The sequence below is a fragment of the Rhea americana genome, unplaced genomic scaffold (assembly GCF_003343005.1).
Source record: "Rhea americana isolate MKP2758 unplaced genomic scaffold, rheAme1 scaffold_57, whole genome shotgun sequence".
In the NCBI taxonomy this organism is placed as follows: domain Eukaryota; kingdom Metazoa; phylum Chordata; class Aves; order Rheiformes; family Rheidae; genus Rhea; species Rhea americana.
In genome coordinates, this window is record NW_028186723.1 from 2,173,702 (window position 1) to 2,200,205 (window position 26,504).

A 26,504-nucleotide genomic window follows, 5' to 3' on the forward strand; every position below is an offset into this window, starting at 1 on the left:
GGCCGGGCGCGCGCGGCGATGTCGTGTGGCGGCGCGGCGGGAAGGTGCGGTCAGTTCTGGGGGGCGGCCTGGCGAGGGGAAGGCTCCGTCTCAGCTCGGTGGGCCGCGGCATCCTGCTCGGGCGTCGTCTGTCGGCGGCGGCCCAGCCTCTCGCCCTGCAGCCTGCGGGAGCCCGGCTGGGCGGCACCCTCAGGCGGCGAGGCGAGGCGAGGCGAGGCGCTCTGGTGGCGGTGCGGGGGGGCCAGCGCCGCGCCGTGGGGGAAGGCTGGGGGGGGCACGGTGGCCTGGGGTGCTGCTCGTCCTTCGGGTTCACTCCTTGCTTGCCCCCCACCCCCACCGGGCACTGAGCTGCCAGGCCTTTGCTGGAAGAGAAGGGGGAGGAGGGAAAACAGGCCTGCAGGCTCAGCCAGAAGTCTGGCAAGGCCTTTGGCGGTCTCTTACCTTTTGAAAGAGACAAATGTGTGAAAGCATTAGCCTACCAATGAGTTCAGGTTGCTGGCTGTGGTTTGCGATATATTTAATTTCATCCCAAATTAATTATTTAAAACAACGCTATTTGAAATAGTGCTATTGGTATTACTCAGTTGCAGTTGGGATAGCTGGTTACAGTATAATATGTTCAAAGACTGTTCAGCTTTCTTTCAAGTTCACTTTCATTTCTTTAACATAATATAGCAAGACAGTTTTCATAATTAAGATAGTTAACATTGTATATTAACTTTTGGAAAGCAGGTGCTAGAAATTAACTTTGGCAAAGTCTAGTGTAGTATTTTCCCTCAAATCATGCCTTTGTCAAATCAGAAGTTGGTTGCCCTTTTAAGGCTTCAGTATACAATACTTCAGAGCCTTTACTTGTGGTTTACTCCCAGTACCAAAGAACAAATGAGTATAGCTTATAGTTTAATGTAGGATGACTTTAAAATAATTARACAAGATCTCTGTTGAGTTCAGTAGACTCAACAGTGTGTTCGTGACAGCCATTCTTGCTTGTCAGTGAATTCCTGTAGGACATAACCTTTATTTATTTATTTATTTCTAATTTGGAGGGTCTGTTGTTGATAGCTTTAACACACAAAATATTTTACTGTTTACTGTGCAAATTACAGAAATAGTGGAGAATTATTCTTCYAAAATTGATGTTGAAGTATAACTTCAAAACTTTACTCAAAGACATTAAAATACTTAATTAGTATGTGTATGTGCATGAACTAATTCTTATATCTGTGATTTTGTAGTTACCTGGCATATGACTGTATTCACACCTTTTGTCTTACTTGGATGTGAACATTTTTATGATGGCCCAACCACTTCGTGTGAAGAACAAAGGTAATAAAGTTTCAGATGAAGGTTTAAGCAGGAGGATCACAGCTCCCCAACTTCCTATCAAAAAGCCCTCAGTTTGGAGGCACAACTTCTGAATCATCTAACAAATTCAGCATTCTGTGAGCAAACTGAACAGTTTTTTGCCAAGTATAAAACAGTACGGAAGGTACTAGCTTAAGCTGCAATAGTAGAGTGATTAACTGCAGTAAAAAGAGACTAGGTCAAAGGTGGGCAAAGGGGTTTAACTTTGTTTTTCATTAGCTATATATATGCTTGATTATTGATAAAGATCATCAGTGTGATTATGGCTTATAAATACAGCTAATTCATTATCCAGGCTTGTGTGGATAATGCCTTAGATGATTGAAAAAAACTGGATAATTGGGTATTGGGAAATTCAGTGTAGATACGTGGAGTGGGATTTGGAGTTGCTTCCTTAACGTCTCTTGCCTTCAGCACCATCTCAGTGCTGTCTGATTCATGCTGTTATTCTTGATGAAAAGAACTTGGTTTGGGAGATCTGCGATACCTTGTTACGTAACTGTCTTGAGTTGGGAGGATTCATCGAACTTGATTGCATTTTGGGCAAAAGAGTGATTAATCTACTTCAAGGCCTAAAAAAGCCATGTAGGCTGCRTGACTGTGTTTGCTAAGAGGTGAATTTAAGCCTGTTGGACCAGAACGAACTCAGAGTGGCTATGTAGTCTGACTGCAGTAAATTACTTGTAGGAAAATGCCCATTTGTTTAAAAAAAAAAGAAAGAAAAAAGATCCTGATACATCAGTAGGCATTCTTACTTGAAAGTTTGTATGTCTGGTAAGAGTGTTTGGCCAAAGAATGAGCTCRGTGGAAAAACTACCTTGCTTGTAAGGTGCTCATTTAAAAAATCAGACTCTCTGATGTTGTTTTAAAATACTTTTTCTGAATGTTTGTTGATGTGACAAAACTATATGTAAATGTAAGCTGAACATAGACCGCTTGTTCAACAATACTGAAAGAAAATTAAAAAGGCTATATTGTACTATAGCTATTGTACAATTGTCTATTCTGAGTTTTCTCCCTTTGGATGTTGGAGATTGTGTGTATCATTTTTTAAATTAACCCTAAAAACTTAAATTGGAACAAATTTATGGATGGGGGATATTAACTCCCTCTGAGGGATAGAGCTACAGATTCACTGCAGTGTGCCTAATGTTATCACTGGTGGTAAGATTTGAATCTGTGTAGTATCAGAGTAATAACAAGAAGTGAATGACAGCAGAATAATAGGAATAGATAAATGTTCTGTATTTAACTGCARATTTTCCCTAATACAGGCATGCATTACTGTTATTAAATCAAATTGCTTTTCAAATACTTCTTACTTAGGAAATTCAGTGGAAAGCGTAACTCATAGCAGGAAGTTGCAGTTGACAGCTATGGCTGATGAAGGAAACACTGTGAGTTATTGTACTTTATAATTGCCCCTGATAATCTGAGCATTTCTAGATAGCAGAAATGATAAGCATATATTGCTATTCCTGTAACATTGAGATTTTTAACTCRTTTATTTGTTGCCATACTCTGATATATTAGTGTATTTCTGTCCCAGAGGGCTGCATTTTCTGGTAAGAGTCACCTGAGATTTTTCTTTAATAGGTGCCCCATTCTGATGTGATTCAGGAGAAGCCAAAGAAGTTGCAATATTCCTCTGATAATGTTTTCTCTATTGGCTGTGATCCGAGTCTSTTTAATTCATTAATATCACCCCCACAAAAGATGACTTGCCATCACTGTGGTCTCTTTGGTAAGTTTCCTTTATCCTATAGGCTGTGATAAAAAGTGTGTTTACTAATGAAACTGAATCAGAACAATTGCTGAGAACATACTTTCCACACTCCTGCCATAAAAGAGATGTATTTTATCATCTCTCAGATGCAAGTGTAGTAACTATTTAGAATATAATTGGAGTTACAGAATTGATGAGTGAGAATGCTTCATTGAATATTATATTTTTCAATTTTAAATATAGACAAACTTTGGTCAACTGGGGCAACAGTGTCTGATAGATAGCTGCAGATAAATAAAAATACCAGTTGGTATGTATTTAGAACTGCAGTGGTACCTTCTTGTAATGTAGTCATTAAATAATACCTGGAGTCTGTAACCTAACAGCTGTTATCTCTTCTGACATGGATGTTTCTCTCCGACTTCRTATTTTTTTAGGATCTCTGAGGTGTTCACAATGTAAGCAGATATACTATTGTTCTACAAACTGCCAGAAGAAAGATTGGCAAACACATGGTGTTGTATGCAAGCCAATTAAGCAGGAGTAAGTTTGTTAAAAGTTCTGCCMAATAATGTCTACAGAAGACAGTATTCTTGCTAATATCACTTAAATTACAGTGTAAATACAATATTACAGTAAAATGTTGATGAGTCTTAAGTTAGTATTGTATTATATGATGCTTGTCAGAAAGCTCAGCTCTGCTGTGTTAGAAGGATGACTTGGAAGATACTATTGGGTTTCACAGAGCATYGTATAAAGCGGTTTCACAGTTGGCTTAAGCCAAAATAATACTTCTGTTTTGTGTCCATATTCAGAATTACCTGAACGTGCAGTAAGAATACTAGCTTGCTGCATGACTTTGCTGTTGCTCTTGAAGATGTAGAGAAGGGAAGAAAAATGAGACAGTGAGCGGCACAGTTAGTGCATTGCCTTAAACARGCTCTGAAAAGGCATTCTTTGAGCTCRAATGTAGCCTTGGTGAACTTTATTKATATTTTCTCTTTGGTCAGCACAGCTGCAATTAAAGAAGTTCTCTCAGCCAGGTCATTGTCTATCTGCTCATTATCACTCTTTGACCTGCCAGCTGAGATGCTTTGGGAATAATGTGAGCATCTAAGCTGGCAGCCTCTAGCAAGGGATAATGATAGCAGTCTGAGGAAATAGTACGTTKCTCAGCAAATTTGCAATCAGATGTCCATAATCAAAGTTTACAAGAGAATACACTTGTTTTTCCCCTAAGTTTTGCCAAAATGGCTGAATCTGACATTTTTTTAAATTGAGTTGGGATATGTTATTTCAATTTTTCTTACATTTCAACTGAAACAGCAAAATTATTTTTTTCATACTTTTACAGTTTTGAAGGCTTGCCTAGGTTTACAGTGTTCGAGCTCCATAAAAGCATTGTGTGATTACATCTCAAATTTAATTAAATTTAAATYAGTTTTTGTCATATTTTAAATTTTGATGGCATCAAGAAAAGCATACTGAGTGTTGCATGGCAGGGAGCTAGCAAATTTGTCATTCCTGTTTTTTGGGGGGGGAAGAATAAGTGTTGACATGAACCACATGCAATGAACGCAGCCTTTTTGTTTTATTTGCAGATAGGTATTACTGATGTTACTTACTTGCATTTGATTCTTCAAAAATGACATGTTTTTCTTTGATTACAGTATAAACAGTAACAGTGGAGGCAAGCCAACTGCTAAAGCCAAGAAGAAAGTTTATCTTAAGGTATAGAATATGGTTTTAATGAGTTCTGTGTCTTGAACTACTGTGAGCTGGTTACAATATGTTTAATTTAACCTGTTTAGGAAAGGAACAGATTCCGAAGTTAGTCTTTTATTCCTTTTWGAATGACTTGGTGCTTCAAATCAGAAATTACTGGGAGAAGCACTGAAAATATGTTACTGCTTAAAGTTCTTAGCAAAACTGTGACAAAACTCACTTTTTGCTGAAAAAAAGTGTTTTTGGAAAAAGTTAAAAATCAGAATGTTTGTGATGATTGCTAGGGAAATATGTTAGGAAGGATAAAAGCTTAGCTTGGCCAATTGAGAAAAAAATTCAGTGTCTTTTTTTTTTTTTTTTTTTTTTTTTTTTCCCTTGCCCTGATCATAAGTTCATGCTGGGAGATTGTTAATATACAATACTGCATTAATTGTATTTCTGCATATGATTAACACAATATAGATAAAATCTTACTTCCTAAGTGCAGCAGATATAAAACCTTTCTAACAGTTTTCCTTTCTAACAGTTTCTAGCCTCTCTCAATCTTAGTATTAGCCAAACAGTTCTTCCTGTAGTTTTTCTGTGAGCTGGTATGTAGATCATTTTGTTGTCATCTTGGTTTCTTAGGATCATATTTATGTAAGCAACTAAATATGCATACGTTAATTAGCTTCATTTACACTGTATAACAAAATTCCCTTGTCATATACTTTGAGGTAGCTCACTCATCTGTTTGACTTTCTAAAGGAATATAGAAAGGAGGCTTTGTCTTAGGTTAGGTTATTTCTGTCTTAGGTTAGGTTATTTCTGTCTTAGGTTAGGTTATTTCTGTTAGTTCATCCTGATAGCTTTCTGCTGTGTGTTTTAGTAAAACTAACCTTATCCCCCTTCTCTGTTTATATATAATGCCTTGGCAGTCACCTGTAGTAGTTTTAACGTTAAGGGTCTTAATTGTACTATGTGTTCTGTGTGTACAAGGGTATTCAATTGAATAAAAATGCCTATGAATAATAGCAGGGGGCCTTTATATTAAGATAAAATATTATATGGATAAACAATTTGTATTTTGAAACAGTGGAAGGTGTTATTTCTCCCTGGTTCATCTTCTGGATCTCAAGTAAGCTGACAGGGAGAGTAAGATAAGCTCATCATTGTATATTGAGGAATTTTTGATGTATTTTTGCTATTGTACCATCAGATGCATTTTAATTAGAAGGAAGTTTGTCARTAAACAAACAATTTGGTAACTACCACAGAAATTTGTCACCATGTTTTTTTTTTTAAGTATGTTGATGCAAATGATCATTAGAGAAAGAGGCTTTCTCTAATGGTATGTGTGAGAGTATTTTTCTGATGTTTTTAGGATATTCTAGACATAGATGCTATGCATCAAGTTTGTTAGACTAAATGTTAAAACTTCTGTATTAAAAAAAAAAAAAAGAAAACAGCTGGTACTGCTTAATAGGGGGCATATTACTTATGTACCCTAATAACTGTGAGGTAAAGGTACGAGACAGCAGGTGGAATTCAATTCTGCTTACTCAGGAGAACATTATAAGCAGGAAATATTTTGAAGTTGTCAGTGCTGTTTAAGCAGGTATGAAAGGAACGTGGATTCATGCCACTATCTACTGCCATTCTGTAAGTACTTCAGCACTTCTGAGTTTTTTTTACTGCATGTTCACTGTATCTCTCTGCTAATGTTTTAAGGTTATATTTTCAAATCCAATAAGGAGTCCTTAAGACTTTTACTTTGTTGAAAGTCGACAAGAGCACTTTCATAAATGTTACTTAAATGCTAAAGGTTATTCTTTCTTCCCTTGTTATTACAAGAGCATTTATCTGAACAACTTCAATTTAAATATAACTCTTAGCCCTTTTAAATAGGGTAATTCAGTGTCCGTGGATTCCCTGAAGATGGAAGAACACATCCAGAAAGTAATGCTTTCAGATCTCCAAACTCTAGGGCTCAAGAAAGCTATGGAAATAAAGGTATTTTTGTTTTGAGAGAATACTAAGGTGCTTTGTTAGATTGCATTTGAGGTTTTGCTATCTATCTGCATATGTCACTTCAGCTCTTTGCCTAAATTTGCTTACTTATAACATTTGATAGTTTTTTCTTAAGAATATGAGTAAATACAGTGGGAAAACAGGGAGAAAGCAGTTTCTGTGAAAGTGAGTATCACTGCTATTTGTTTCCTACAGGTAGTATTGCTAGATAATAGTCAATTACAGGCTGTAATGTAACTAAAATGCACACTAGTCCTGGATGGTATACTGTATGTTGCTGTTGCATAATTCTCTTGTACTGTGGCTTTTCTCTTTAGGGTATAGTAACAGAGTTCAGGAATCCAAGTGAATTTTATGTCCAGATAAGTTCTCCAGAAGTTTTAGACAATATCAATAAAATTTCTGTGAAACTGCAAGACTGTTATGCTGATWCGATTATTCAAGAAGAATATATCCCTATCAAAGGGGAAGTCTGCGTTGCAAAATATTCTTTGGATCAGGTAACAGCTTTCTGAAAATGAYAGTTCTGTGTTAAGCCTGTTGAACTGCATGTCTTGCTTTTGTGCATCTGTCAGTGAAATTAGATATCCACTTATGATGCTGTCTGGAGAACATAATAAACTTTGTAATATATGGAATGCAAGTTTAAGACACTGAAGTTTTTCTCAAAAAGCTTTATCTCTGTGTATTTTCAAGTACTTAGCAGTAGGACAGACCACTACAAGGTCTCTTTAAAGGCTCTGTGTTTTTAGTAAATTTATATTACCACRGTTGAAAGAGCCTGGAATATGATTCTTCTGATTTAAGGAAGTTACTCTTAATTCATTTCTCATCTGACTTTTCTGATTGCATTTTCATAGTCACCTGTAATAAAATGGTTCACATTTCAATATTTTTTTTGTATTCTTTCCCCTTCTTTCTTCTCTGTTGTAAGCAGATTTTTGATTGCCAGCCAATGTTAGTAGAAGTGATATTCTGTCCTCACAGCAGCTAACATTACACTGAGATGTGTTCATTTGAGTTACTTCGGTATTGCTCAATTACCTTTTCTTAAAAACAAACCTTATGAAATAGAGTAAMTACTGAAGTATGCATTTTGATAAGGAATGCAGTAAAGGTATTGTCTCACTACCTAGTGTCCCTACTGTAGAAGGTAACATTTATTTCTGTACAGACCTGGAATAGAGCACTGGTAAAAGATGTGGATGTATTGCAAAAGAAAGCCCAGATATTCTACATTGATTATGGAAATGAAGAAAATATTTCACTCTCCAGGATTAAAGCACTCCACAAAGACATTGAACGGTTTCCTCCATGTGTGAGTTTTATTTTCCTGATGATAGTTATGATATTTTTGAATGAGTAGCTTTCAGAATGAGTGTAMCTCATGTCTCAGTATAACTGTCATTATCGCAGTGTTTTGTATTTTTAGTGGAAGTGGTGTATGAGAACTGCTATTCTGTAGTAAGATTAATTTTCTAAAATGTTCCACACAAATGAAAGACCTGTCTTTTTTTCTTCCTAGTCTCAGAATCATAGAATCCTTGGATTCTGTGCTGGTAAAGTAACTGCAGGACAGTTGGGCCCACATTTCCCTTCTATTCTAGAAGGCAGCAGAGGAGACATCCTGCCTGAGTACTCTGATTTGTTCTAATACAGTGGTGAAAAATAATTTGTGGGTTGGACAAACCTTTTTTGGTATGAAGAAGGCAGTTACTGACCTGAGTTGCAAGATTTGTGGTAGTTGTTTGTCATCCAGCTGAGTTCGTTGCTGTACTGTGTGAATGTCGTTCATTTCAAAATAAACCGCTTTAACCTGTCAAGTATGTTTGACTTAACACATAGAGGGATAGAGAAGTATTCTTTAAACCAGTGTCAGTCCTGACTAGAGCTGTTGAACAAACTCTGAATGAATTCTTCCAAGCTGGCTTCTGATGGGTTCATAGAGGTTTTTGAGAGCCTTTGAATCCTGTTTTAAGACCAGTCAGCCTTAACTGAGGCATCACTGAAGTGTGATACAGCCATGATTACCTAAGACAGCATGTATAGTGGGAGAATCAAAGAGGAAATGTAGTTTAAGAACTGAACTTAGTATTCCAATTCTTAACTGTGCTTTGTAAAAAAAAAAAAAAAAAAAATTACTTCAATTAATAGTGCTTCAAGTTCCAAAAGCAGCTTTTACTTTTGTATGCCAGATGATATTTTTGAGGGCCTTAATTATTTAATCACTTTTTTTAAAGGAGGCAAATAAACACAAAAAAAGTTTGCTCTAACAGTTTTTCTTTCCAGGCCATTAAGTGTTCACTTGCTAATTGCAATCCAACACAAGAAGGATGGAATGAAGGCATCACCAGCTTTYTCCCTCAGTTCACGGGAAAACACTGTTCAGTAACTGTTGTTGACATATTACAGGAAGAAATGATGCTGAGTTTTGCTGTGGATGTTGTTCTTCCAGATTCTGGTAAGGCAGATTTGATAATGTGTGAAAAACAAACAACTGTCAAGTCTTTCGTGTGTCCCCTCCCCCCTTCATAATACTCTTAAAAGAAGTTTCTTTTCCTGCTTCCTTCCATCTTCCCCCTGTTTTTTTTTTTTTTTTGGTCTTAAAATTTACCTTTAATAAGATCATTTAAAAAGATCTGTACCTGAACTATCTTATCTCAAGTTTAATAACTTTAAAAGATCTTTTAGTAGATCATAATCAGTAGAATCTTAAAACCAGTTCACTTTTTCTCAATTTTCTTGTTAGCATCTACTTTACTGTGATGCACATGAATATGGGATCATGTTTTTCCATCTCTCATGCATTTTTTGACTCTTAAAAATTATAATATCAATTTCTAGTTCCACTCTGTGGATTTATTAGCTTTTATTATACTTCATACATACTCACATAGACTAAACAAGAGTTTGGTAGACAATACTGCTACTTGATATTGCTATCTGTATCTAGTTTGAGAAGTCTAAGTCAACATTGTAACTTAGAAACACTCCCTGGTGGAGCCAAGCAGAGCACAGCTGAACTTTATTGAGGAGTCTAGATTTAGATATTCAGTTAAGCTAGGGAACTATGATTTTGGAACCAGGTCAGTACACAGAAGGTATGTCTGCTGTCCTTGTTGGGGGAGCTGTTTTTGTTTTGTTTTTTCCTGGATGCAGAGCATAAACAATATAGTGATTTGAGAATATTMTTCTCGTAGATGAGCAGCCACAAAGTTTAAAGGAAGAAATATTTGATGATCTTAATTTGATAGAATTCCTGACAAGCAGCAAGCTTATCTCCTTGTCATAGTCTCTGCAATTAAAAGGATGATGATGCAGCTAAGTCCTGTGTAAATATGACTGTTCCAGGGTTATAGTAGGCAGATATCATGTTCTGTTGCTTTACAGTGCACTGATGACAGAGCAATATAACCTACCAGCCTCTTGGAAAGAAGACCACAAAAATCTCATGGTCTTCGTGAAATCTTGTATGCATCTATTACATGACCTCTCTCTGATTTTTTTTCTGTTGTGATTTCCTTAGCAGGAAAGAACTGGTAAAAACCAAGGGAGGTCAACAGTTAGTTGCTTGATTGAAGCAGGAACACAGTAGGAATAGGCACTATTATGATGGATCCTCTTAAAAAAATTCTTCTGACTGGGATGAGGTAGATACACCTAGACTGTTGGGGGTGGGGGGGGAGGTGTTTGTTTCTTCAAGAACAGTGTGACTTCAGTGAACTCTGTGATGTAGCTACTTCAAACAATGGAACAGTTACAAGCAACTTATACATCTGTACACAAGTTTTCAGTTTAAGAGAATTGTATCAGAAGATTGAAATGCTGTTCTATGCGTCTGAATGGACTATATAATTGCTAAAAAAAACCCCTCAGGATTTCTTTCTAAATCTTGCTACTTCATTGCATACTCARTTATGTTAAGTTTGGTGATATGTTCTGAATTGTTGCAATCAGCTTTTCAACCAACAGGCTCTACTGGTAGTGACTTCCTAAATGTTAACTGAGTAAATAAAACGAACGAAGCAGTAACAGTCTTTGAGCTGCTAAGGTCTTCAGGAAGCTCAAGTGCTTGTGTTATTCTGAAACTGCTATTCTACTTTCTGAGCATGCTATGTGCTCAAAAAATAAGTAGAATGTGCTCACTTCAGTATGTGATTGTGACTTAGGTTATGCTTAGAAAATAGTTACAAAACAAAACTAAATTACGACTAAACTAAAGTACAACTACGTGTTGGTTAATTAATGGTTAATTAATAGTTAATTACTTTGTTTCATGTATTTATAGGGAAATGTCTAGATGAAGTACTGCTAGAAGTGAGTTCTGATTTAACTCCAAAGAGCAGTGCCACAGACTCTCCAAGAGGTGAGTAAGCAGGTCAGGTTTAAGTAGGATACTGACAAAGTTTGGGGAATTTTAGTATCATTCAGTGTGGAAGGATCTGTGAATGTAGTAAATATTCCAGCTGTTCACTAGTTTAATCTCGTACTTAAAAACATTGGCTAGTGGAGCTATCTTGATTTCACTAGTAACACTAGCACACATRCTTCTTACTGGTATAAAATAATTTTTTAGCGATGGTTATGTGTTATGGACAAAATAGCAGGAGCCCGCAAAGTCCAAAGGATCCAGCAAAATGAATAAACCATTTTAGCATATTTAGAATTTGCAGATTAATTTAGTGTAACGTTAAGTGTCTCTGCTGCCTGGTGATGTTGTGCATTTCAGAGTCATCTAGTTCTTGATCAGTAACCTGTTTTTCTTTTTTTCCTCTCTCTCTCTCTCTCTCTCTGTGTGTGTGTGTGTGTATTAGAAAACCATTCTAAAGGAAGTAAAGACAAAATATCTGAAGATAAAGAACCACTTCACACTGTTGATTCAGTTGCAAAGTGTATCTCTGTATGTATTGGAGATGCATTTGCTGGTGTGGTTTCCCATGTTCAAACTCCAGAAAATTTTTTCTGTCAGCAGATGCACAATGGACGTAAGTGACTCAGTTGTTGAAAACGAGCTGTCTAGTATGTTTATTTCTTGTTTTTCTCCTCTTCAGTAGAGGATGGCTAGAGGGAGATGTTGCTGGTCACATAGTTTGACCTATAATAGTGGTTCTCTAACTTTAGGCTGTAMTTCAGTCAGTTAAGAGACGTGGGGTTGGGCAGGAAGTTTTTGACAGCTAGCTGTAAATACTGCTTATTAATTAGTAAGATGATAATCTCTGGGTAGTTTGAGTAATTCAAAGTAGAAAGCCGGTATGGTGTGGCGTTCAGCAGTCATGTGAAGTCAATTTGTATCAATTTCTATATGATAAATCTGTTCTTTTGCATGTTCTAGAAATGTATGCCAGTTTCTTATTACTCTGTTTATTGCTATAATGCATTATTTCTTTATGCCTGGGCAGGTTTTCCCTATAGGCTAGGTGCTTGTAGTTTTTGTTAACTCTTGGACTGAGCTTGTTTGTATCATAGCATGGAAAAAAATATCTGAGTATGAGGAGAGAGAGAAGAGAGAATAATGCCCAAACTATGCTTTGGTGTTTTCTGCTACCCTAGAACATAAGGCTATAGGTAACAGTACAATGGATCAGCATGCTCAGCTGAAAGTCCCACARTGACTATGAACAGATGTCTGGGAAAGAGTAAAAGCACAGTAAGCATGTGTGRTGGATCCCCCTAAACATTATCCAAACGTGCATTTATTGTCAGCTAAAAGTGCTTCCTCTGCTGGGTGTGGTCTGGTACATTTCATAAAAGTTGGTGGCTTTTTYTTCTGTGAACTTCTGCAGCCTCCCTTTGAATCCTCAGGAGACTCATAGCACACACTGTCCTTTGGCAGGAAGTTACGCTGGCCATCTACCTGTTGTTTGAAGAACTGTTGTCTTCTGTTTCGTTTTAACTTGGCTCCACTTGCTTTGTTTTGATTTTTACTAGCTTCAGTTATGTTTATGTATTGAAAGTCTGTGAATGGTTATCTCTGTGCATTTTCTTTAGTGCTGTGGTTTCTCAGACTTGTGTCTTGATTTTCTTCAGCGTTACAGACTGAAGAGTCCTGATCTGATCAGATCAGTCACTGTTTCGGAGTTGGATTAAGCATTATATGGAGTAATAAAATTGTGTATATTCCATTATCATACAAGATTTTCTTCCAGACTTTGAACTAAAGATTTTTGGTGTTTGTGCTTTTATAATAACTATAAGGCTTCCAAACCCTGTGTATTTTAACATCAGATCATCTTGCTGAGCTTCAAGCATCTCTTGGTGACTATTGTGATAAAATTCCCAGTATCCCAGATTTCCGTCCTGCTGTTGGAAATGTGTGCTGTGCCCAATTCACAGGTAAAGAACAGGTGAAAATAAGACTATTTAAGTTGCTTTAATTTATTATGAGATTACAAATTATAGAATTTCTTATGTTTAGAAATATTTCATACARAGTTTTCACTTGTATCTAGTTTTAGCTGTGGATAGCATTTGGTAGTGATTCGTTAAAAAAGTTATCAATGGTAAATATGACAGCAGTCAAATACTAGTTCAAAAGGACTATGAAATAGTACCTTCATTGAGCAAACATCTAACACTTGGATCACTTGTATAAAGTTGTAGTCTTTTGAAAAGACTAYGAAGAAATTGGATTGCTGTCTATTGCTGAGCACTGTTTTGTGTGGCTGGAAATAAGTATCAACTTCTAACTTTAGACAAAAAAGAAAAAGAAAAGAAGGGAAGCAGAATTATACATATATAGCATGCTACTCTGGTAGAATTTGTCCTCTCAATATCTAGGTAGCAAAGACCTCATGGTTTTGAATTTTATGTTTGGAAATTAGACACTTGACATCAGTGATAACTAGACATCTCATGATAAAAATTTTGTGTATCTTGCCTAAACATAGGTTGATGTTCTGTATGAAGCAGTATTTTGTGACAGAAATTAATGTCTTTATCAAAGAAATGTCTTTTCTTTATAAGAATATGAAGTCCTGTTTGCCTGAGTGCAGTAGGATGTAAATGAGTCTATTTTTTCTTCGTAAGTCAATCTCCTTTGCATTCAGCTCTTAAGTTACCTTGTTCTTCTTGAGCCTTTCAGAAATGTTGCTGCTATGGCTCTGTRTGTGTATGTGTGTGAGGCTAGTCAATGTTATGTCTTGGCATTTGAGTGKACAGTGGTTTCAGATGCTTAGCTAAGGAATGCCTTCATTAGTTCAAACTTTTTCATATACTTGGCAGTCAGCTTATATTTCTCAAGTATATTTATTGAATTTAAATGATTAGATCTGTTCTATGGCTYTTAAAAGTGTGTCCTTCGGCTCTGATGGCTGAAGTACTGTTCATTGTTTAAATATATTTAATCTAAGCACTTCATCCATGTAATGTAGTTCTTCCATGCGATATATATTTGAAGGAGAGGAAGTTCTGCATGGAAAGAAGTGACCATTTGCAACTCTTAACTCACACAAGGGATGAAGGAGGTAGATGCCATCTTCTATGAGGGTTCCATGAAGYTTTGTGTGAACTGTACTGCTGCCTCAAGTTTGAGATTGTTGTTTTGTTTTATATTGGAATATGCTCAAGAAATAGTCCCATTCCAAGGAGTTAAAAGCAATTACTATGGGCATCTGTATCTTCCTTTCTAGAAGACAATCTTTGGTATCGTGCTGCCGTCCTAACATACGCTTCTGAAGATACTGTTCTGGTGGGTTATATAGATTATGGTAATTTTGAAGTTCTTCACCTGACTAGACTTCGTCCTATGATTCAAAGATTAATGGACCTTCCAGTTCAAGCTATAAGATGTACTTTGGCAGGTATGAAATAAATGATAAGCTGTTTCAGACTGGAKAGAGACAGAATAAGTGGATTTATCCAATTATTACATGCCTCTAGCATCTTCTTTTAAAATGAGGGAAAGGGTGGAGATAAAAGGAGGCATTATTTCCAAAATTCTTAGTTGCTGCTTTTTACTTTGGAGGAAAACCTAAGGCAACGCCTCCCTCATTTGTAGAGATGGAACCAATGCATATGGAGCACGACTTTAAAAGAAATCTCCCTTCTGAGGCAAATCATGCTGGCTATAGCTGCTAATGCTTATTTTAGGACTGCGAAAGTCYATATATTGACATAAAATTCAATCAGATGTTTTTTGATTCAAGTCAAGTATTACTACTGCATAAAATACCTTTCTGGAACGCAACCCACCTATGATAACAAATGACTATAAAGTTCTGTTTATAACTTTGCTAAATTTACAAAATTAATGTAAACAGTAAAAATGTAAGAAGCTTATAGTTGCTGTAGGAGATACCTCATTGTTTGAGAGATCATTAACATTACTCTGAATGTATGTTGAAAGCTAGATTGTATTCTTGAGACCCAATGGCCAACCCTTCTTTGGGTATTCATAGCAAAAGTAATTAAAGTAATTAATCTGAATTTACATTTATTTTTAAGGAATAACGTACTAAATAAGTTACTAGCTCATTGTTCATTACCTCTTGTGAGATTAAGTCCAGTAGCAAAAATTCAGAATCTAATTTTATTATTATTATTATATGGTCTTATAAGTCTGAAGAGTGAGGAGAATTCCCTGATAAATCTGCTTTTTGACCTGTAATCTTAGTTTTGTTTCCCCTTCTGCATATTGTCAAGGCCTGGACTGTTYTCAGAATCTTTCTGTGTAATTTGACTGTTTAGGTATAAAGCCACTGATGGGATCCTGGACCTCAGAAGCTATTTCCCTTATGAAACAACTGGTGCAAGAAAAAGTGTTCACTGTAAAAGTAGTTGATAAAAAAAGTAATACCTCTGTAGTGGAGCTTATAGATGCATCAGTTACTGCAGTAAAAAGTGTATCAAACTATCTCATAGAAAAAGGCTATGCAGCTGAGGAATCAAAGATGGCCTTGCCAGCAATTGAAATGAGTGATGTTAAGGAGGAGACAAATGGTGAGTACTGTAAGCTGATCCTGCAGTGCTGGCTTTATTTAAGCTCTTACTAGAATAGGTGCAAAGTATACCAGTTTTTACARGCAAGAACCTTCTGGACTGGATCAAGTCTACCCTTTGCAACATTTCCRTGGGTAGGAAAAAAAAATAATTGTATATTTTTATATTTAGGTTGCAATCACTTACTTTTAGAAGACTGTACTAGTATTTSCACTTTCTCTGGTTAGAAGTTTCCTGATTTCCAGCTGAAGTAGTACCTGATCGGTTAGTAACATCTTGTTCTTACTGCCCTTGTTCTTTAGCTCAAATAGTGTTTCATCCTCATGTTTACACATGTAACAGTGTATTTAATCATTCAAAGGTTGTTGAGCTGAAGTAGTCCATAAGACTTCCTGAGTAAAGAGGTTAGTTGCCTCAGTTGATGCTTTTATTTATTTATTTATTTATTTTGCTTTTAGCAACTAAAGCTTCAGTTGGAAAGGTTTGCAACAGTGTGTCAACTTGCTTTTGTATTCTGGGAAAGTTCCCAGCTACTCTATGAAGCACATTAAGCTCCTCCTTTCCATCCTATGACTAGTAAAACTGTATAGTCCTAATCTCTGTTCCATAATATCTATATGTACTGAAAACTGGGAGAAAGTGTTTGTGTCAGGACCATATCCAGGTTTCTAATTTTGACTTTCCTCACCAGATGGTTCATGGYTAGGACATCTTTGTTGAAAAGTGTAAGAAACCTTGTATAAAATTTAAATCAATAGTAATTTTTGTTATTATGTTTATATTCAAACACATCTTGATGTATGGCCATCATCCTGAGTTTGTCTGTACTTTTCAGTTGTACTTTTCAGGTTTTTTTGGTTACTTTTTATCTCTTTCAGTTTTTTTTTGGTTACTTTTTATCTCTTTCAGTTTCACTCATCCAGGAGGATACAAGTCTTTCCTTTCAAGTTTCTTCAAGTCTTTCCTCCATGTTTTGAACAGAGTTTCTAAAAAAGCAATAATCTCTTTTGTCTTAAGCCTTTTAAAATTCAGTGTTATCTACTGGAATTTGAACACATATTTCTCTGCCAGCTTCAAAAATAATTTKTCATTAACTTGTTTTAACTCGGACTGTTGAAATTTGTGATTGTTGGATCCAACATTAAAAGCAGATCTTGATTAACYTACTGGAAGTTAAGAAACAATGTATTCTTGAGTTAGGGAACTATTTTGAAGAAATCTTGCCATCACATGAAAGAACAAACAATTATATTTCACAGTTGTTAAGCATCCTAAAACTTTCTCTAAACTTTCAGCCATCTGTTATTTTTCTCATCAATTCTTCCTTCTGGAAGAGTCAGCTTCTACTTCTTTGAATATATTTCTCAATATACARTGATTATTCTTTGCCCCTTCCAGTAGGGATCTGACAGTCTTTTACTGTATGAAAGGTAGTCTTACGTTCTGCTGAGAATAAGGAAGATAGCTGTGAGAGCCAGACTTCTTTACTTTGCCTGTTGGCGATATTCCTTCCTCAAGTAATCAGTTCTCAGACAAAATCCTGGGCATATCATTAAGTATCMCAATGTAGCCATCCTGATACTTAAATCTCTTACTTGAGCTTCATTTTTCAGAAAGACAATCAACTGTGGAATTCCTGTTCTTAGAGATACTTAAAAGYCATCTGGACAGGATCYTGGGTGGCCTGCTTTAGGTGACCCTAAAGGCTGCTTGAGCTAGGAGGGTTGAACTAGATAAATCTCTAAAGGTCCCTTCCARTTCCAGCCATTTTGTGATTCTGAGACTGGAAAGGTCTACCAGAGTCAAAGGCTAGCCACTTGGAGTTGAGTTTTGGAAGGACTGACAGAATATCTCTGCAGGCTGCTGCTGCCTCCCACAAGCTATAATTGACTTGAGACTTACGATAAATACAAGAAATTTTGATAATATGTTAAAGGAGTGAACAAGCCCTTCTTTCAGTGTGTCATAAGTTTTCATATCATATATTCTACATCTTTATTAAGCAATATAACAGAATAATGTACATTGCAAATATCTGCAATCAGTCTTTCTATAAATCTTTGTCCTTTGGTGCATTTTGTTTTCATTTTTTGTTTTTTTTTTTTCTCTTTAAGTCATTTCCAGCGCTCTATATACTCCCCTTTTCTGTGTCCTCTGCCCTGTTTACTAGGAACTAAAATTTTCCAAAGTTTCCGTTGTTCAGATAACTGCCGTCCAGTCTGTAGCTCTTTGTGCAATTTCTCTTCCCCATCCCTCTAAGGGTTGTCCCTATCAGCAGTGATCAAATATATTAGGCTCCTGGCACATCTTTTGTGTGTGTCTTTAGTCTGTGAAGAGGCCATCACTGGTAATTAGCATGTTAGATTATTTATAACAGGAAATTTTAGAACATGAAGAATGAGCATTCAGGATGTATAACTTTCCCTGAATTTATTGTAATTTCTTTCCTCTACTGCCCCTCTCTCTATGTCTCTAGAGGATACAGCAAACAAAAACATTTGGATGTGGAGTAAATTAACTCTTAAACAAACAGTAGATGTCATAGTGTGTACCCTGTACAACCCTGGAGAATTCTACTGTCAGATTTCAAATAGCAGTGGTAAGTTTCTTCAGCCTTTATCTTTCTGCATAGTTACTGTGCTTCCTGATTTCTCATTTATTAATGTGTAACCATTTCAAGTGAGTTTAGAGTACTAAAGCATACCTCTGAGTTTGTGCATCTAAGCATAAAGAATACAAGTAAAATGCTGAAGAAATTAAATTATGTATGTAGTAACTCTGAGAATGAATTCTCAGAATAATGGAGGTAAGCAGTTGAGTAAAATTCAGTGCAACAGTACAGAGGAAAGTGAAAAGAGCTAACATAAAGCTAAGCAAGGGATGACTAAACAGGAGGTAGCGAGTAAGAAAAAAAAATGTTCCCTGTGCATGTACAGAATTACTGGAGTTCTGTTCAATTGCTGTGTTCTGCTYTAATGAAAAAATTTATAAAGCTATACTGATAGACTGGAAAAGAGTCAGATTAAAAATGTAAAGGCTAGAAAATACCGCTTCTGAGACTTCATCTTCTCTTGGATAAGCTCACAATACCTTGTTTCTTTATTTAGAGAGAGAGAGACTTCTGATAATCACTGGCTTTTTAATCTAGTAGAAAAAGCATGATGAAATTCAGTGCCTGAAAATGGAAGTCAAATGCATTCAAACTAGAAATAGAGGGCAGATCTTAAAAAGGGGAGGAAATCTATTACCTGATTCTTCCGGGGTAGTGTAGATTCTACATGGCTTACCACTTTTATGGAGGCATTCAGTCATGTTTTAAAGTTAATTGATATTAAAAGGTTTGATATAGAAGAGCAGGGTGGGGTCCCATTGYCTGTCATGCGTTGGTTGAACTAGATAATCCTCATAAAGTAACATATACTTTAGATTATGGAGTGAAAGATGCTTGTTGGATTAGTTGGAAGATTTACTAGTCATTTCACTATCATGTTTGTCAGAAAAGGTCAGCTTTCTCACATCAGGCTAATGAATGTGCCTAATAAGTTAAATAGYTAACCGGGTGGTTCAAACATTTATTTTATGAAATATTAAATTCCACTGAAATCTTTCCAAGTCTCTTATAAGCAAGCTATAAGGCAAATACTATTAAGTTTCATTCAGTTTGTATGGATCTTGTCGTCTTTTCTGTTTTTCAGAGCTACTTGCTCTAAACTCACTTAACAAATCACTGTCTGAATACTGTCAAAAAACTCCACCAAGTGTTTTTAAGCCTAAGAATGGAGAACCKTGCTGTGCTTTTTTCTCTGGTACGTAAGAAACTAGAATATTTTTTTTTTCGTACAGGGTATACATTAAAATCAAAAAAGGTCTGTAATGCAGAAGATAACAAGGAGTTGGATTTATTCTGTGTCAAAAAAGAAAATTACTGGTAAAATTAACTTATTAAATGTGAAAACTTTATTTTTTTATTTTATTTATTTTTTTTGAACCTTCTTTAATCAGCTGATGGTAACTGGTACCGTGCTTTGGTGCAAAACGTTACTTCGGATGGAGCTGTTAAAGTATGCTTTGTGGACTATGGAAATGTTGAGGAGGTGCCACTGGATAAAATTCGTCAGATTTCATCCTCATTCCTCAAACTCCCATTTCAAGGAATTAAATGCTGGCTTTCAGGTGCGCCTTCTTATGACTTCTTTCTTTTTAAAAACTATTGCATTTAAAGACTTCAAGGGAGCAGGGGGGGCAGTATACCTGCTGCAACTCTGTTGTACATTAGACATCTTACATGTTGCTTCTAGACTCTGGAAATTGTGGGAACYGTTGTTTTAGCCTTACTGCACAGCAGATTGGCATTTAAAGGAAAGAYATTTGGTCTTCTCTGAGCTCTTGAAAGTATTGTGGTGTGATCTAGTTTGGAAGTTACTCACTGATTTAAGAATCAAAGAGAATTTGTAGTTCAGTGCTACTTCATCTACAGTRCTTACTGGCATTTGGTTGCTAAGAGTGCATGATTGTATTTTGTTTGTGCAACTTGGTGACTTTCTCAAAAYTTTTGCAGTTAAGGGAGCTTCTGTGTTTTTATAGAATAAGTTGGCCTTTCAGCTTTCTATACGACTGCCTCATTTGATTCCTGCAGAATCTGACACTGTTCTGCTATTTCTCTATSTTCTCACTCTTCCTTTTTGACAGTATGTCACTCAAAATCCTACAGAATTATTGTTGGACCTTTTTAATATAGTCCTCTTGGTTTAAAAAAGATACAGAAACAGCAAAAAGCTCAAGTATTCCATCAGAGCATGTTCTGTTTTTCTTTCTGACTTTCAAGACGATCTGWTTTTCTGTTCACTTGGTAAAAAGATATAAAAGAAACTGCTTCATAAACAGTGTTTATAGAGTTGCTTGTACCTCAGCACAGTATTGATTTGGTAGAATGTCWTAAGATGTAGGGGGACAAAACCCTTGGAGTATTCTGAAGAAATGTTTTATATTAGAGGAAAGGAGGAGGAGGGGTGACAAGTGTGAAAAAAAATGTGTCCTAGAGGTAGTGAAAGTCTTAATATTGAGTTGAACTTAGAAACTGTTTTAAGGAAAATATGTATAATTTTGGGAAAAGTTGCATAATGGAGGTATTTTAAACAGCTCTTCTACTTCCTAGGTATAAAGCCTGTTAACAGCAAATGGATCCCAGAAGCTACAGCAAGATTTCATATGTATGTTGCAGGGATAAAGCTTCAAGCCAGAGTAGTTTCCTTTTCCAGAGACGGGGCAGGTGTAGAGCTCATTGACAATTCCACAGGTTSTCCGAAAGTGATCAATGAGATGTTAACTTGTGAACAGTTGGCTGTAAAGGAGGTTTTACAAGATAAAAATAAGTGTCCAAATAAATTTGTTGTCAAAAAAGGTAATTAAAATTACTGTTTATTTTTAGATTGAAYGAGAATTTTCAGCATTCCAACCTTTAACCATGGTTTTGGCCTTAAGCCTTAACTAAGATCAATAATAAACATACTTAATTTTGAATGTAATGAGTTTTACAGTTAAACATAAGCTGCCCTGCAGGTGGCATTACAGGCAAAAAAAGAAATTTTTTTTTAAAGTTTGTCTTCAATTATCACTGTATAAAATATATGRTAGTGGAGAGGTATAAATTTGCATCATTGAAACTTCCTGTTTGCTTACCATTATCTTCTTTTTCCTAAAGTCTTTTTTACATAAACATAAGCATATTGAAAACTAGCTAGTGAATGGAAAATTCAACAAAAAATACTGGTTTAGCTTTCTCTTACTGCAATAAAGACATGCAGAGTCTGCAAAATTCAAAATGATATTCTGTAATAGACACCTGTATACGTTTTGAGAAAAATGTTACACTGCATTTTATTGGTCTTTGATTCTATTAGAAAACTCACATGGGCAGTGGAAGTCAGTAAAATTGGCTATAGATGAAACCTTATCCGTCTGTGTAACMGAAGTCGTAAGTCCAGACTTGTTCTATGCTGTACCAATTCAAACTAGAGGTAAGAAACAGTATCTTTTATTCTTAATATCAGTAAAAAGTCACTGCTACAAGCTGGTTAGTCAGATGAAAGCCTGTAGTGAACTGAAACATGCAAATGTAGCTTGGAAAGTTGAAAAATACAGAAAATGCAGAAGTGAAGAAGGGGCTTTGAACCAGGTTAAGAGCAAGTATGCTATTCATTGTACCCAAACATGATTAATTATCAAACACCTTTGTCTCAGTAGATCAAGAGACACCACAAATGCAGTTTGTTGACCTGGAAGAGTATTGCAAATCTTGTAAGAAGCAGCCCTTTAAACCCAAAGTGGGTGAAGTCTGTTGTGCAAAGTTTTCGGGTAAGGGAATTTTTAACTCTTGTATTTTCTTGACCAGTATAAAACACACTTTTGCTTTCTCCTTTAGAAAAACAGAAAACTCCAATTTTGAAGTGTTTACAGATCTCTTACTCTGTCATCAGTTATAGCCCAGTTGTGTCTTTAGGGCAGATAAAGTATATGACAGTCTAAGAGAGAAAATAAGAAGTTGTGTACTGCAAAATCTGTGGAAATAGGCACAGATTTGGAAATAGAGGGGGGAAATAGCCAGTTACTGTAAAAACTGAAACTTCTGTGCTGCTGTGAATCACATAGGTGTGAAACTTGTGGCAGGGCAATAGTACATCTGCATCTGTACAGAAACACTTGTGGTTTGTGGCTAGGTTTTTGGAGTGGCCTTGTTACCCTAATCAGCTGTCTGGGCTTAGGTGGACTGTTAAGTCGGAAGTATTCTTAACTATTAGATAATTTAAATTAGTATCTTGACCCTTAAGAACATGGGATAGTCTGCTGATACATTAGCTCACTGTTAAAAAAAAAATAGTAGTGTTAACTAACAAATACTGGATTTGGACTTGTGTGGATTGTTGTAAGAGCTGAATAGGCTTGAAAGCAGTAAATACTATAAAATTAGACGGATGCTAAATGAAATAACACATAGAAAACAATGGTGAATTGAAGAATACTAGACAGAACATGTGCATGCACTTAGGTGTTCAACTGTTGTTTTTAACTTTTTTATTTATTTGGCTCTTGAGAATAATTGGGAGAGGAAATACTTTTTAAAAATTACCTATATATTGAAAGGAATTATGTGTAGGGAAAATAATTGGGAGAGGAAATACTTTTTAAAAATTACCTATGTATTGAAAGGAATTATGTGTAGGGAAAATAATTGGGAGAGGAAATACTTTTTAAAAATTACCTATGTATTGAAAGGAATTATGTGTAGGGAAACAAAGGTAAGGAACTAGAAATACTGGGTGTAGATGTCCTTAAACAGTATTCCTTCGTGTAGTAAAAATACTATCTGTATCATTTGGGCAAAATTCTAAAAGCAGTGGTTAAAACTTATAAATACTACAATTGGAAACTGTTCCCTTGTTCTGTGGATTTTTTTGTTTAAGTGGCCTTCTTTATATACCAGAGTACTTAAAGTTACTAGATATAACAGTCTTAGAAAGCTATGCAGTTGAGCATACATTGTTATTCTCGGGATAATCTGTACTTGTAAAATAGTACTTCACGTAATGTTTTTTTGTTCTATCTTTTCAGGTGATGGCCGCTGGTACAGAGCTCTTGTTCTAAAAGTTTCTCAGTCTTTAGTGAAAGTACTATATGCAGACTATGGGAATACAGAAACTTTACCAGTTTCGAGCGTGCTGCCAATCACTGATTCCTACTTGAAGCTGCCTTTTCAGATAATTAAATGTTCACTTGCAGGTAGAAAAATCCAATAAGTTGTGTTTTTGAATGGGGTGTGTGTACATACACACATCTGTGTCTGTTCTGATGATAGTGTCCATTCCTTCTTATTGATAGATAAGACAATCTGCTGAAATCATATGCTGGTTAATACTGTGAAAGCTGTTTTAGAAAGAATATGTTTAGTTAATGATCTGAAAAATCTTCAGGGAAAAAGACAAAATGGAATCTAAGCTATTAATGGAGCTATTAGTATAAAAGTTAACCTTTGTATTTTCAAAAATGTGATGGCATTATGTGCAGGATTCAAGTGGTATCATAAAGGAATTGTTTATAACATAAACAAGTTGATTGTACCTTCTTTTTTCCCCCCCCACAGGAATAAAGAAAGCTGAGTGGCCTCCATTATTACTAGATATGTTAAAAGAAATGTTGCTGAATAAATACGTCACAATTACAGTGAAAGGGATTAGTGGGAATGTTAATTTAGTAACAGTGGAGAAACTCTCTGAAAATGGTAATCTGAATGTAGCTGACAAACTAGTGATGGAAGGCTTGGTCAAATACTGCAGTACTGAAAACTCGCATGCTCTACACCAAGGTACTTACTTTCACTATTTTAAATTAAAACTTAATTTTAAGAMGTGTATGCATGTCACATGCATAAGTGGCTTTTCCTCCTAAAAGTCTCTAATTCAACACCTCAACTCTTAAATGAGGGAAGCAGTAATTATGTTTTGCTCATTCATTTACTTTGCTTTTGTAGGCTGTGGGAGTGATACCAAATGCTGCTGCGCAGAATTGAGAATGAAAGTAAGATTCAGTCCAAACAATGTTAATGTATTTTTACTTTTCCAGAATTTAAATGCAACCCAAAGTAGGAATGGAAGGAGAATAGGAAGGTAACAATAGCTAACTGAAACACTGAAGAAATGCAAATCACATCATTGTATGACAGTGTTTTGCTGTGGCTGCAACTTGGCAGACAGCTGCACATTTAAGAAAATGATGTGTATTTTGAGTAACACAGGTGAATATTAATATATGTCATKGTTTTGGTTGTGGAGCTAGGGTTGGAAATCTGTAAAGTCAATAGAATCATGGAAATTTGTATAACAACAGCTCTTAAAAAAAAATGAAGTGTCACTTACAGAAATGGCATGCTTCTGTAATTAAAAAAATTTTCTTTTAATCTTGTATTTAATGTTAACTGATGCTATTTATGAAATACTGGAAAGAACTTTAGATTGCTAAAAAGTGACTTAAAGTGTGGAAGTGACTTAATGTGCAAAAAGATACATCAGCCCTCCTCAAAGTGAGGGTCTTTGTCAAAATAAACAAACTTGAAGTTTAGGGACAAACAGCTTTTGGGTGTTCCTAATTTTCAGCCAGAGGTAACAAGACCGAAAGTAAAAATACGCACTATGATATTTGTAGGCAGAAAAAAAGCATCTCTATTCAAGGTGGTTTAGAACTTTGCTGCTTCAGAGGTGGCATAGTTACCGGTTGCTTAGCGACAGAAAGGCAGTAAAACTGTGTTGTTCCTGAGGTTAGTGGTGTTTTTTTTTTTTTTTTTTTTTTTTTTTTTTTTTTTGGTCCCACTGTATGCTGGAGTTAAGTCTCCTTTCCTCTTCTCACTTGTATTAATTTGATCATCCAGTTCTCTGGGGTTTAATCCATCTAATCTCTTGTCTGACTTCTCTTTGGTCACTTTGCTTTTGCCATTCTTTCTCATTCCAACAAGATTGGCTCAAAGTCCCATAACAGATGAAGAGAGGACAAAGGATTCCAAATAGAACTGAAGATACCAAGAAATATCTAGGTGTAAATAAACTYGAGTCAGATGGGGCAAAGAAAATTTGATAACAGGATAGCTTCGCTAGTCTGTTAACATCATGATCTCTTTCTTGATTTGAGTATTTCATCAATTCTGTTCAAGGCTGTTCAAAAAAAGTTAGCTGTAATTCAGCTATAGGGTTTTTTATTTGTCTATSTTTTAATACAGAAAGGAGCTCTATATTCATTGAACTAGTAAAGGACTTGGCCGAGCTTTTAGCTTTGGTGTCTACCCTAATTTAAAATGTGCATTTAAAAAAAGATCACGCGTGCACACACATACAGAAATATGTTTTAAACATAAAAAATATTTATGCTAATTCTTTATCCTTATTTCACAGCTTAAGAAGCATGAGCAGATTCTCCTCTTTCTTTTAAACAAATATGGGAATTGTGATGGATTCAGTGAAATGAAAAAACTGTTGGATTGTTAAGTCTCTCTGACATGTGCAGTTTCATTTGTATTTACACCAGGTTGCTGCAATTTAATTTTTGGAAGAGCATTTGTATTCATAAGCTTAAAAAGAAGAGAGTTGTCTTGTAGAAATATTGCTGTTTAAATACCCCCATGTATGGACTATTATTGTGAAATAAGTACTTAACCTTGAAGGATTTCAAAGCTGCAAGTTAAATTTTCTCTTGTTTTTGTTTGATMCTACAATATGTTTATGAACTCTTTTGCTTTTATTTAGCTGTTGAATGTACATAATCTACAGTGCAATGACATTTCATAAAGTAATCATCTTCTGCATACTTGAATTTCAAACAATTATAATTATAAAGCTTTCTTTAGCTTTGATTGATTGCCTCTCATTTTACTTGAAAAATGATATTTTTTGATTATAGTCATCTTTCAACTTTATTACCTGTCTGTCTGAAGTTAATAGACTGAAAATCATTCTTTATAAGCTTGGTTTCAGTATCATTAAAGGTTGAATCTTGAATTGGACTGTGTATAGATAGTTCTATCTCCCTAAAATCAGTAAACATTTAAATGCACAGAAGTATTTACAATTATGCTGTTTAATTTGCACCTGTGAATATTGTTTTGAAATGAGTTCTAATGGATCTCTTGATTTTGTCTGTGTTATGGGTAGCTGTATCTTTAAGACTGGTACCCTGCCAATTTTTTTATGTCGTAATAAAA

The 26,504-nt window shown here is 35.6% G+C and overlaps 1 protein-coding gene across 1 annotated transcript; it reads left to right on the forward strand.

Moving 5' to 3' along the window:
- The first annotated feature begins 20 nt into the window (after positions 1–20).
- Positions 21–25,796, forward strand: TDRD1 (tudor domain containing 1). The gene is made up of 25 exons (XM_085319026.1): positions 21–44; positions 1,236–1,326; positions 2,692–2,762; positions 2,962–3,109; positions 3,529–3,634; positions 4,762–4,822; positions 6,704–6,808; positions 7,144–7,326; positions 8,001–8,144; positions 9,116–9,287; positions 11,115–11,192; positions 11,641–11,811; positions 13,052–13,159; positions 14,455–14,625; positions 15,512–15,763; positions 18,240–18,362; positions 19,459–19,569; positions 19,766–19,936; positions 20,919–21,164; positions 21,664–21,780; positions 22,004–22,117; positions 23,372–23,539; positions 23,901–24,122; positions 24,288–24,334; positions 25,699–25,796. The coding sequence occupies exons 2-25, from the start codon at positions 1,293–1,295 to the stop codon at positions 25,789–25,791; spliced, it is 3,216 nt and encodes a 1,071-aa protein (XP_085175152.1). The 5' UTR covers positions 21–44; positions 1,236–1,292; the 3' UTR covers positions 25,792–25,796.
- The last annotated feature ends 708 nt before the right edge of the window (positions 25,797–26,504 follow it).